Source organism: Mytilus californianus, unplaced genomic scaffold (genome assembly GCF_021869535.1).
Source record: "Mytilus californianus isolate M0D057914Y unplaced genomic scaffold, xbMytCali1.0.p SCAF_2, whole genome shotgun sequence".
Lineage (NCBI taxonomy): Eukaryota > Metazoa > Mollusca > Bivalvia > Mytilida > Mytilidae > Mytilus > Mytilus californianus.
In genome coordinates this window covers 124,928,246-124,942,591 of record NW_026262668.1, presented here as the reverse complement: position 1 = coordinate 124,942,591, position 14,346 = coordinate 124,928,246, and the positions used below count along the sequence as shown (strand labels likewise).

General features: G+C 30.6%; 1 protein-coding gene across 6 annotated transcripts in view; it reads left to right on the top strand.

Annotated features, from left to right (window-relative positions):
* LOC127730911 (sorting nexin-13-like) overlaps positions 1 to 14,346 on the top strand; it is a 79,375-nt gene that overhangs the window by 34,299 nt on the left and 30,730 nt on the right. For all 6 annotated transcript variants that reach the window (XR_007995365.1, XM_052239528.1, XM_052239530.1 and 3 more), the window contains exons 8-13: positions 2,898 to 2,986; positions 3,516 to 3,599; positions 6,387 to 6,528; positions 7,659 to 7,759; positions 11,991 to 12,078; positions 13,924 to 13,979. Coding sequence is in view for 5 of the 6 variants with exons in the window: in XM_052239528.1 (XP_052095488.1) it covers positions 2,898 to 2,986; positions 3,516 to 3,599; positions 6,387 to 6,528; positions 7,659 to 7,759; positions 11,991 to 12,078; positions 13,924 to 13,979 (560 nt within the window). In the remaining variant the exon portion in view is untranslated. The remainder of the gene's footprint in view (positions 1 to 2,897; positions 2,987 to 3,515; positions 3,600 to 6,386; positions 6,529 to 7,658; positions 7,760 to 11,990; positions 12,079 to 13,923; positions 13,980 to 14,346) is intronic.

The following is a 14,346-nucleotide window of genomic DNA, read 5'->3' as shown; positions in this document are numbered from 1 at the left end:
GATATGATTTTATATCCATGTCGACCGAAAAGCAAATACACAGAAAAACTTCAGCAATCCAATACATATAAATATTACAATTAGTGACAATTTGAAAGCATATGATTTTATAAATTTGCATAGAAAAATTAATTAAATCTAATATTCGTTAATAAGCATTATTGTGTTATCGTGTGTTCAAAATGAGTACTAATCACTTCATCAATGTATGGATCTAAAGCACTAGTGTAATTAATCCTGATATAAAATAACTAGTGCAATCATTCCGGTACAAACTCACTAGTGTAATCATTCCTGGTTTAAAAACACTTGTGTGAACATTCCTTGGATGAAAACTCTCTACTTTTTACATAAATCAACTATGCAATTTTCAAATACACTAAAAAACTATTAAGCCACATTTTATATATATTTCCCCTTCAAAAAACCCTTTTTAGAACCTTATAATGACTGGTGAATGTTTTACACTGGACCCGGATAGAAAAACCTAGTGAAAACCTCCTCCTGTTTAAGAACTTGTAAATAGTCAAGATCCCCACCCCTAAACCATATATATATATTCATGTACGGGACAATATAACAAATCAAATGAAATATATGGGGAGTTCCTCGGGTCACCCCATCCCCTCCTGTTTGAGAACTTGGAAATGGTTGAGATTCCCACCCCTAAACCATAAGTATTCATGTATGGGACAATAAAACAAATCAAATGAAATATAGGGGGAGTCCATGGGGACACCCCACCCCTCTTGTTTGAGAACTTGTAAACAGTCAAGATCTCCACCCCTAAACCATATATATTCATATATGGGACAATATAACAAATCAAATGAAATATAGGGGGAGTCCCTGGGGTCACCCCACCACTTCCTGTTGGAGAACTTGTAAACGGTCGAGATACCCACACCTAAACCATATTTATTCCTGTTCATCATTTCAAAAAGATTTGAATGACATACAGGGTCAATCTTGTAGGTGTCACATATGCATATCACTTTACTAGACCAAACCAATATGAACTGGACTTTGCCCAATGTCAGGAGACCATGGGAATGACGAATTATGGGGGCTTTGTTTGGGAGACTTCGTAACGGCATCCTGTTACAATTATTTCTTGTTTATTATAAAATTTTATTGATGCAAAAATGAGTCTAGGTTAATTGAATATTTTAATTATTTATTAAATTATTACTGGGCCTATAATAATTTTCATTTATGGCTCATTTTAAAGAAAACATATAAATCTTTCAAGCAGTGTAAAGCCCAAGAATGTTTGACCAACTGTTTTATAATCACCTGTCGTTTTATTCCAAACTTGGTATGGAGTAACATCATGCACTTGGGGTGAAGATGGGGGTCATTTACATTGATATACGAGTTGCTTTTGAAAACCTTGATGAAATATTAATTAATTTGCCTTATTAATCAATTAATTTAATGAACATAAATGTACAATATACGAATGTTTAATGTTTGTTCTTTCAAATCTTTAAAAAAAATGAAGCAACACTGCCACAGTTTTCATAATTATGTTTGCCTTGGTTTTTGGTTAACTGCCTACAGCGCTTACAGTGCTTTGATTTTTCTTTTTTAATAACCGTTGTTGAGTTTTCATGCTTATGTCAGTTTCTCATTTACCATAACATGTATGGCAACTATATTTAATCTATAGGACTATTTTTGTTAGGTCTTCATGTCCATTTGACAGGGGTCATCTGACCCTGACATCATTTTCATTGATCAAGTTTTCATGCCTAGGATATTTTCTATATGTACTATATTTGTTTGGTTTTTGGAAACTGACTGACCGTAACCTCATTTTCATGGTTTAGTGACCAACTTTTAAGTTTTAGTGCTTAGGTCAGTTTCTGTTCAGTTGCTTCAAGTAATAGGTCAGCTATATTTGTTCTATAGAATAATTGCAAGGTGTACATGCCCATATGATGGGGTTCACTTGACCTTTATCTCATTTTCAGTGTTCTACTAATGACATTAAATTTTTATGCTTAGGCCAGTATATCAGTACTATGGTCCTCAGAATCATTATAGGTGTAGTGTACACGTCTGACTGACAAGATTCAACTTACCTTGACCTAATTTTCATTTATAATTTGTTAAAAATAATTTTGAACACTTTACATGTGGTATGAACTTGATATTAAGAGCATACGATACAGTTTTGATCCCACAGTGATTTTTTTACGAAAATTTGCATACAAGCTATTTTTCACTTAGTTAATTCAAATATGTAATAAAAAATATACCTTCATGTGCTAAATTTAGAGATAAATGGGGTTGAAATTTTAGACATTTACTTAATTTACTTTGAATTTCGGTTTCTTGTACATTTCTATCATTTGGACAGACATACTTAACTTTTTTGTCTCAAAAGATAAACACATGCGGATTTTTGTAAAACGATATAGAATATCTTCTTTACAAAAGTATGCTCTTAATTTGTGTAACAATTCTTTGAAAATAACTCATTTTTATTAAAATTTCATGATTTTAGTAAAAAAACAGCATATTCATCTGATTAAAAAAAAAAATCATCTGTGATTTTTTCATAAAAATTGGAACAAATAATTTTCATACAGTATCAAGTCATTTGTCATTTTAAAAAAAAGAGGGATCCATGTACTCGTTTTCAAGCTAATGATTAAAATCCCTCGAAAAATGCATCTTTTCCCAATAAGTCGCAGTTTGACAACGCGAAAAATAACATATTACGTTAGCAACGTCATTACCTCCCCTGTAACTGTATTTTGTATGCCCTTAAATGATAAATAGGACTTACAATATATTAGTTAGTCATAACTTATTAAGCTGGTGAGACTTTTCAGCATACCCACTCTTGTTATATGAACAATTGTAAATACTTTATATTTTCTTTTCAGAGTATTTGCAAGATTTAAGTGAAGTTTTACTATTTTTACTTTTACCACAAGAAGATTTTCATAATAAATCTTTTCGTTATATATTGAGGGTGAGTAAACACGTTATATATTGTTGGTGAGTAAACACGTTATATATTGTTGGTGAGTAAACACGTTATATATTGAGGGTGAGTAAACAGCATTCTATTTCTTTACAACACAGAAATGTGTAAGGTCAAAGAATTATTCATCAAACAAGAATGTAGACATTCAATTCTGTATTACAAGATGCTGGATTAGCCAATCAAATTATAGCACATTTTCGTATCACACTCCATACAGTGTGATACGAGAAATATCTATTCATGCAAGAAATAGATAAAAGGCCACAACCATAAGAGAAATAGTCAATAAAAAAAAAATGTGGGGAATATGTAAATGAGACAGTGACCCAGCAACACAAAATACTGAAAGACATGATGAAGTAAGCATATGGTCCTCAATAGGCAAGTGTCTATACAGATTGTCAAGACTATAAAAAAACTACCATTAAAACCAAATTCCCAAAATGATGATGAAAAACATAACTATTTAGAAGCATAAATTTCATGTTATAATTTTGATGTTTAAATTTTGTAGGAAGTTTTAGTGAATGGAATATTTTTACCCACAATAGATTTAATGTCCGATCCAGATTATGTCAATCAAAATATAGCTTGGTTTGTGAGTATAATTATTCTTAAATTTAATCTATCTGATCTTCAGGATTATGTTATTAATTTTTTTCAGTTGAATAACTTACTTCTATTTTACATTTTAGCATTTTCTACGTTTTATATTGCGTCTAAGAGGGTCTTGATGGGGATTTACAGAATAGAGAATAATGGGCTAAAAATAAAAAGAAAAGAGAAAAATAGACCAGAAACATAAAGAATAGAGAATAATGGGCTAAAAATAAAAAGAAAAGAGAAAAATAGACCAGAAACATAAAGAATAGAGAATAATGAGCAAAAATTATAAAGAATAGAGAAAAATGGCCCAAAAAATTAAAGAATACACAAATGAAGGTTCCCCTCCCCCCATCCATACCCTCGTCTAGTCAATTCCATGGTTGAAGTTCAGTGTCATTGCCAACAACATTTGGCAATAAAGTCAATATTTTTGGGATATTTCAAATATATTATTTTTAACAATTTACAAGTACTGCATTAAAAGAGGAACTACAGTTCTATGTTTGAAGAGGAACTGTCAGTTGGAGATTTGACGGTGACAACTCTTCAAATTAAGTACCGTACTTCCTTAATTTTATGTTTGTGAAGGAGTATGCAATACTGTAAACATTTTGAATAATAAAAGAGATACTGCCATAAAAAAAATGAATATGATGAAAACTTTTAGTTTTATTTTGGATGCAGATGTACAGACAGAGGATATTAAAATAATGATTATAAGACCCAATTCACACTAGGACATTTAGATCGATTTAAACTAGATCGGTTCACTTAAGATCGGTTTAATGGATTATGTGAACGCTTTGAATCGATCTTTAATTGGTCTAAACTAAAACACCAAAAGAGGTAGTTTAGTTTGAATCGATCTAAAGTGAACCGATCTAACTTTAAATGTGAACACAAAGATCAGCTTAAACTAGTACGATTGAATCGAAAATAATTTATGCGCATGTATAGTGGCAAAACTACACGTGTAATAACATAACATCCCTGTATATATCAGTGGTTTGTTGTTTAACTCATATTTCTCTGTTAACAGACATTTGTGTACATGCAAGTAAAAACAAACAGAAAAAGTTGCATGTCTTCGCCGTAGCATAAATTTGCGAAATCTGTGTCTTCTTTTCTTCTGTTGATTTTGTTTTTTTCTTTTCAGGAAGCGCAGCATTTTTTAATGCTGTAACTTTCTTGCTACAGTTTTTTGTTTCATAATTAATGAAAACTGCAAGAACACCAGTATTTGAACTTGTGATTAGAGAAACAATAACTTCGTCCATTTTAGTACACATCAGTGTACCAACACATAAATTTGATTAATTATTCCTATTTACACACAATGTTTGCAGTTTTACAGGTAATTAGGTCAGATCGATTGCATTTTTATTGCGAACCCAATGAAAGTTTTCCACAGTGCCATCTCTATCTGGTCAAGGTATTTAAACTTTTGTAAGTTCTCTTGTCCCATCAAATGAATACAATAGCTATTGTTATCTGTGTAGTTTATTCACTGGGACCTTTAAATTTCTTCTAAGAGAAATCTATCACTCATTGATTAATTAACCTGAGTCATGAACAAATTTTCTTATATATAGACAAAAATACTTTTTTTATACTCATTAACTGCCTGTGATGATGTATTTATTCAAAATTGATGATATATTATCAATCTTTTCAATAAAGACACTGATTTAATCATAAAAATTTGATTTCTAACAAAAGTTTAAGTAATGTTCCCATTGAAATTTGCTTTCTTTTTTTTTTGTTTAGTTATAGAATACATTTAAGTAGGTCTTAATTTGAGCATCATAATTTTCAAGTTTTTATTTGTCAAACACTCATAAAAAAAAAACAAATTCTAAAGTTTTGTCAGAAATCAACTTTTATTAATGTTTGAACCACTGTTTATTTTCAACAAATTGAAAATATCTTATTAATATTGAATAAATACAACATCACATGCAGTTTTGAGTATAAAACATGTATTTTCGTCTATTTAGAAGATTTTTTTTTACTCAGGTAAATTAATCAATGAGTGATAGATTTCCCTTAGAAGAAATTTAAAGGTCCCAGAGAATAAACTACACAGAGAACAATAGCTATTGTATTTATTCAATAGGACAGGTGAACTTACAAAAGTTTAAATACCTTGACCAGATAGAGATGGCACTGTGGAAAACTTTCATTGGGGTCGCAATAATTGTACTTATTAATTATTAATATTGAATAAATACAACATCACATGCAGTTTTGAGTATAAAACATGTATTTTCGTCTATTTTGAAGATTTTTTTTTACTCAGGTTAATTAATCAATGAGTGATAGATTTCTCTTAGAAGAAATTTAAAGGTCCCAGTGAATAAACTACACAGATAACAATAGCTATTGTATCATTTGATGGGACAAGAGAACTTACAAAAGTTTAAATACCTTGACCAGATAGAGATGGCACTGTGGAAAACTTTCATTGGGTTCGCAATAAAAATGCAATCGATCTGAAGAAATTTAAAGGTCCCAGTGAATAAACTACACAGAGAACAATAGCTATTGTATTTATTCAATAGGACAGGTGAACTTACAACTCTATATAAATAATTGTAGTGTGAACGAAGTGGTTCACATTAGACCGATAGAGATCGTTATGATTAAAGACAATGTGAACGCTAACTGGTTTTATTTAGATCAATTCAAATTAGATCGATTAAAAAAAATGCTAGTGTGAATGGATTCTTAATATTCTTTTAATTATTGTTGGTTCTTATTTGTAATTGATAATTTTCAGTGTACAGAAAGAACGTTAACGAATGAAACTTTTTTACAAGTTGCCAAAAGTTCTATTGATATTGATGAATTAGAAGCAGTTAAAGAAATTGTAGAACAAAATATACATAAATGGAGATCTAAGGACAGTGGAGGAATTGATGGTAAGAATAGCAGTCCTGGTAACAAAATTTGCTTAAACAAACATCAACAAAAACCCAACAATGTTACAAAATATACCATGCCACAAAAATATGCTTGAACAAACATCAACAAAACACAACAATGTTACGAAATATACCATACCACAATCGTAATGTGCCTGTCCCAAACGAGGAGCCTGTAGTCCATTTGTTGTTGTTGGTTGCTGTCTGCTAGAATTGTTTTTTGTTTAATGTTATTTGATTAAATTGGACCTTTAGTTTTCCCTTTTGAATTGTTTCTCATTTTGTAACCCAAGGCTTTTTACTATATAATATGGGGTTTGCTCATTGTTGAAGGCCATACAGTGACCTGTAGTTGTTTACATCCTTTCCCTTTGGTCTTTAATGGATAGTTGTCTTATTAGTAATCATACCACATCTCCATATTTAGAAATTGATTGAGATATATTGCTACGGGAGAGGTTAAATGGGTAGTAAAACTGTCACGGTACCAAAGTTTGTTTAAAATAAAGCGACAACAAACAACAATGTTACAAAATAGATATAAATATATATAGATTGGCACAGACTGAAATCAAGCTTGTAGAGTGTAATAACAAATATGTTGTGGATCTTGGCTTTGAAAACATGATTTCTTAATTTTCTCTGGCATACAAGATGCAATCATGCATAAATCAGGCTGACAACTTCTTTAATAAGGTCCATAAATTAGGTCAATATCCACAGTTCATTTCAGGTGGGTGGAAGGGTAGCATTTTCTTCAATTTCTCTGTCCATATTGTCATGGTACAAATAGAGATTCAGAAATTCAATTTTCCACAATTTTTCCAACCAGATAAGCCCTTTGTCATGCCAAAAAAAATCAGTTTATTGCAAACATTTAATAACTTCATATTTTTCACCTCTATTCTATGGTCCTTTGCTCTTCAAATAAGCACAATTGGTGAATATCAGTCATCTATTAAAAATAGCAAATATCCAATATAACTAATTGAGTGGTATATCATGGATATTGACCCAAGAATGATGTTACGTTTTATAAAGTTGTAGGACAGTATTGACTTAACTCTTGAGTTTTTAGTAGAAATCTTTTGTCTGTTATAAATATTCTTTAACATTTTTCTTGACAGATGCACTAGTTAAACAGAATTTAAACAGTTTGATATTTGTAAAAACTATATGTGAAGGAAGAATAAAAAGATTGATTGACGGAGTGGATGATAATAATGATGTAAGTAAACAACAACAAAACATGTTATTTTATGAAATTATACAGAAATTTAAATGAACTACTAGAGCAGTTTAAAAGATAGAATCAGAAGCAAAAAAACCCAAATGTTTTCAACAACAATGGAAAATGTTTGATAAGGACATTGAATTTGAAAATCATACAAGTGGTATTCTAAGTTATCTACGTTCATATCCGTAGAAATGGAGATTTTAACACCCTGAAGGATCCAAGTACACCCTGAGGCGCAGCCGAAGGGTGTTAAAATATCCATATCTACGGATATGAATGTAGATAACGAATTTATCCCCGGTCTTAGTCTAAACCTGGCAATTTTTAGAGAAATTCGACCACAAAGTTTAACGTGAAAGCAATGTTTTTTTCATTTTTTAAATATCTTTTATTGAAATTTGGGAATTTGACATAATTTTTACGGGTGTAGGGTACTACCTTTGGTAGAACCCTACAGGTAGACAAATTTAAGACGTTTTTAATTTAGAGACAGAGAAACTGAAATGGGTTGAATTTGGCGCTCAATGTTGTGAGAGTTACATCATAGACGGTGTGACGTCAACGTGGGTCATTTGCATAGCTAGGTCAGTAGTCCCATTCATTGACAATGTGGCAGCATAGTGATGCATTTACTAAAATGAGTGCAAATAATCGACATATAATAAGATAAAATCGTTAGTGGATTAAGTATCTAGTTATACAGACATCATGGATAATCTACATAATTCGATATTTCATAAGGAACAACCATGGAACTAAGGAAAACGCTCGTGAAGTTCCCCGATGTAATGGGTAGCAACGTCCAGGGATATGGGTTAGCAACACGCAGGGGCTATGGGTTTTGTAACGACGTGCGTTAACCAATCAAATTCCTAGAAATATACTAAGCCGGGGATAAGTTGAGTTACTTTCTTCAGATAGTAACAGCACTTTAGCCTGTTAGATAATGTAATAGTTGTAATAAATTTTGATTTGAATAGGCCTTCAAACTCCAAAAACTGTCAAAATTTCTTAATTTTGAGATCTTCCTGTTAAAAGTTGAAAATGAGCAACATGCAAAAAGATATTTTTCCACATGTCTTTTAATTATATCTAGATATTGATTGGAGTTAATTATCTTATTGTGTAAGGTTGTTGCTAATAAAAGTTTTTTTTTCAATTTTACCGAAAAGTGAATTTTATATTTGTCTGATCTTGTCAAAAATGTCATTTATGACATGCTTATGATGTCAGTGTTACATCACTTTTTACTCTCCTAAGTTAAAATGACCAGAATATTATTCTCTTCATTCATAAATACACCAATTTCGAGTTGTTTTTGGGATATGATTGCTGTCAAGCAATCTGTAGACTTTTACAACCGACTCCTTTCCAAAGCTCTCACATCAACCGTTTTGTGCTTTATATTAAGGAACAACTCCAATTCTTAAGATTGTTCTGTTTTAAAGAGTAAAACAAACAAACAGATTGCATTTAAACAATTTTCCGTTAGTTTTCTTCTCATAATCCTCATGTTTTGATATCTCCCTTTTTTATTTGCGTTTATTTTACAATACCGAAAATCAGTATTAAGAAGTATCTATATTTAGGGTTTTATATATTTAGCATCACGTCAAAGTGGGAATTACTCTGTTTCGTTAAAATGCAAGAGTGGTTCCAAAATAAAACTATTTCCGTCAGATAAGTACTGAAGTGGTGTCGTTACTATTATGTTACCTTTATGAAACTTTGATATTGAACTTCCATAGAGGAAATGATGAACCACAATTGACATGTTGTCCTCAATCAAAACATAATTCTAACGGTTTGTTTATGTAATTAAGCCCATGTGTAGTTTTTTATACGCCGTCAAATTTTTGACAGGACGTATTATGTTATACAAATGTCCGGCGTCCGTCCGTCCGTCTGTCCGTCCGTCTGTCTGTCCGTCTGTCTGTCTGTCCGTCTGTCTGTCCGGCGTAAACATGTCGCACCGTAACTTGAGAATGACTTAACATAGTTGTTTCTTATGATGGTCAAACGATCTGTATACTTTTTGGTGAAAATAAGATTAAAACTTTTTGAGTTACGGGACTTAGTAACTAAAACAGGTGTGTGTTTTTTTTCACATGTCGCGCCATATCTCAAAAACAATTTATGATTATTGCTTAAACTTTACACACTTCTTAGTTATATTAATCTTAAGATCTGTATACTTTTTGGTGATGATTCAAAATTTTATTTTAGAGATATTGAGTATTTTGTTAAAAAAGGGGGAGGGGTTTTTCACATGTCGCGCCATATCTCAAAAACAGTTTATGATTATTGCTTAAAACTTTACACACTTCTTAGTTATATTAACCTTAAGATCTGTATACTTTTTGGTGATGATTCAAAATTTTATTTTTGAGTTATTGAGTATTTTGTAAAAAAAGGGGGAGGGGTTTTTCACATGTCGCGCCGTATCTCTAAAACGATTTATGATTAATGCTTAAAATTTTACACACTTCTTAGTTATATTAATCTAAAGATCTGTATACTTTTTGGTTTTGATTCAAAATTTTATTTTTGAGATATTGCTTTTTTTTTTTTTTAAAAGGGGGGGTTTTCACATGTCGCGCCGTATCTCAAAAACGATTTATGATTATTGCTTAAAATTTTACACACTTCTTAGTTATATTAATCTAAAGATCTGTATACTTTTTGGTTTTGATTCAAAATTTTATTTTAGAGATATTGAGTTTTTTGTAAAAAAAAAAGGGGGTTTTCGCATGTCACGCCGTATGTCAGAAACTATTTATGCTTATTGCATAAAAATTCACACACAAGACGACGGGCGTATCATGCACTCATGGTGCAGCTGTTTATTTACCTTGAGAGGCATCAGAATAAATGGTTGCTCTGGATTCCCCACTCCATTGATTGATTTGCAACTCAAGAGATCCTTTCTGTGTTTTTATCCGCTATTTAAGGTTATTGTTGTTGCATTATTTACTCTGAAAATGTAGTTAACAGCATAATGGTAGAAGTAGAACACCCCCTCAGCCCAAACGGAGTCTTCCTTAAAGAAACTCACTGTTAATCAAATGTTTTAAAAAAGTCAAATTCATTTAACACGCTATTAAGAAACTCAATGTTGATCAAATGTTTTTAATAAAGTCAAATTCATTTAACATGTTTTAATATGTAAATAATCATCAGATGTGTTTATTTGCTATTATTCCTGTTTTGTTAAAAATCTTGGTAGATCAATAATGATCTGTGGATAGACTATTCCATTCAAGTCAGGGGTATACTTGTTGATAGACTATTCCATTCAAGTCAGGGGTTAAGATCTGTTAAAACTTCATGGAATAGAAGACTTGTAATAAAGAAGACAGTGTCCAGAGTAAAATTTAGAAGAAACAAAAATTGCATTTGTCTGTGTATTACTAGTAATTGGAATTGGTTGATTTTTTTACTGTTAACATTTAGTTATTTTGGCCATTATTTAAAATGAAAAACAATATTCAGATTGAATCAAATAGGGAATACATGTGCAGTTGAATTATTTTTGAGAAAGAATACTAATATCAATGGAAACAATGGCGAATGAGTTACACTTGTTGACAACACCATCAAACAATAGGTTCTTACTGTTATGTAATAACATAAGCATTGTGACACAGGAAATTTACAGGAAAGTGCACGAATTCAAAAGTCATCTATAGAATTAATGTAGTTTTAAAAGAATTTCAGGAATTTGTATCATACATCAGTAAAACTGATACTAAAGCAAACAAATAAAACTATTAAATTTCTTAAAAGAAAATAAAAGAATATAACAAAGAATCACACTGATGATTATATAATTGAAAATATACAATGTGTTACCTACTTGTGTTTCATATTTACATTGTTATCATGTTAACTTTGGTATGCATGTATGGGCTGTGGTTAGTGAATGGAGTTAACAATTTAGAAAATACCAAAGAAGAAGGAAAATTGGAAAGAAAATATTAATCTTTGTAACAGTTTTGAGATCATATATATATGTAATTGTTGGTCTAAGGGGAGGTAATTTGTACATTATTTTTTTAAAGATCGACTTAAATTATACATCTTAAAGTTTAATTCAGTTTTGAATACTAGCACTGATCTAAAATATTCGCTGTTCAATAATTAATGAGGCAGTTATACTTATTTCTGAAGATTTTTTTTCAGATCTGATTGATTTAAAATTGTTTTTCGTTTTTTATTACAGATTTCTGATATTTGCAGAGCAAGGAATATATTTGTATTAAGTTTAGATGAAATTATAGAAAATAATATAGCATTAGCAGTTTTTATAGGTAAGATCATTGATTCTGTATCATCTTGGTATGACATAGCTTGTACATAAAAGATACTACAAAATTCTACAGACAAGACAGTTCAACGAAATGGTCTTATCTAATAACTTAATCATCATCTAAATTATAATATAAATGGTATTGATTATTTCATTTAGATTTCATAAAAACACACACATCTCAAACAGGTATTTATAAAATGTGTTGAAACAAGAAGTAAGAACATGTGAAGTGCATTCAAAAATCTTATATACAATAAGTACAAATAAAAAAAGAAGACAATAAAAAACTAGTCCAGATAAAAATTATACAGAAAATGAAAAATTTAGTGATGTGAACCTGACTAAAATCAAGTGTTGAACTCATGCTGAAGATGGGTATGCAGTTTCTGTTCCACTAATTTTTGTTGCTTATAACCAAGTAAATTCTACCGATAAGTTACTGTCAGTGATTGGTCATTGATAAGGAGGAGGAGGTTTTGGCTACAACAAATGGAACATGTCTTTGCTCATCTAAAACACATAAATTAGATAACAGTTGACCAATTTGTAATGGTGTCCATAAAATTTTAAAAAGCTAATATCCTTACCATAATCATCCTATATATGCGTAAAATATTTGCCACTAGTTGTTAGTTTTTATAAGTCTTAAAATGTGTACAACAACACCAAAACAATGATAATTTAAAAAAAGTATGAAACAAAAATACAAAATTCAATAAATATTTTGGATAGCAAATGTCCTTCATCAGTATGAGCTTTTGAAAATAACACCTTGGGACAAAATTGGGACACCCAAAGTAAAAAACAGAGAGAGATTTTGGATGCATCAGCTACATACTCTTGAACCTGATGGACTTAATGAGAGAGATGAAAAACAGTTTTATCAAAAACCAAAGGAATAAATCTTGAACTTCTTACTATTTAACTAACACAGTTATTTGTTTTAATTTAATAATCGCAATGTACAATAAGGCGTGAATAAGCTGGAAAAATATATTTAAAGGACATGTACAATAAGCTGCAAAAATTTCTTTACAGCATCCAATTTTTACCTGGATGGCTGCACGTGCCTGATGAAGCTAATTTGTTTAGTGAAATATTGCGTGAATACATTAAACTATAACAACTATTTTTATAACACTCATTAGTGTGTTAAAGTTACATTCTTAGGCATTTATATATATATATATATATATATACAAATTGAAAACAACGTTCAAACCTATGATTGCGTTAGATAAAAACCACAATTTTTATACGTGTGCATGCAAAACAAATTTCTTGGTAGAGGGGTCTAAATACAGCACAAACAACATTTTCCAAAAGACCAAATGAGTGAAAAAGTATATTTTAACAAAACGCATTTAACTAGCAGGTCGAACAACTGATGTTCTTAAACCCTGCTGACTGCCATTGGTGATTGCCAAATAAACGGATCACAAGATGTAATAGAATAGATCTTATTATTAATTTATTACCAAACAGAAAACAAAATCTTGTGGAAAAGATGGTATACCGCAAACATGAGGTGCAAAAATTATCATATTACACCATATCCGGTTTCGACAATTAATGTCTCTTCGGTGATGTTAGGAATCGAAAAGGTATTTGGAAGGCCATATAATTTACCTCAATTTAGGATAGACTCTTGAATTTTGAAAGAGTCAAAATAGGATGAACGGATCATATAAACCTGAAGGCAAATATAATACAAGCTCAAACAAAAAAATATAAACAAGTCTAAATTGAAAACAACATTATTAGAATCCACAATTTATTAGCAGTTGAAGTTGTATGATTTTGAATTTATGATTTAATTTATTCATCAACTATTCTATTTCAGAATTTATGACAAGTGTTGGGGGCCAAATGTATTTATTTTTTTATTTAAATGTTGAGGTAAGTTTATATAAAATTTGAATTGTTATCAAATGTTAAATAGATTGCAAATTTTGTCAGATTTTGAAATTATACAGGGCTATATTTCATAAGCATTGTGACACATTTTGTGTAGACTGAACTTATCTGAAGGATGCATATTCCCTGAAGAACCTGTAACATTGGTTAAATATGCAATTGAATTGACCTGTTCTCTGTAAAATAGTTGTTAGGGCTGCAGGATTTATTGTGAAATTTCTGGTACTGCACTTTGTCATGACTGCATATTCTTAGGAGTAGGATATACTAAAGTTCAGTTCCTTAAAGTATTATTACACTCATTTTCAAAATTCTTCTGTTAAAAAAGAGTGATGATGTTACTTCTGTA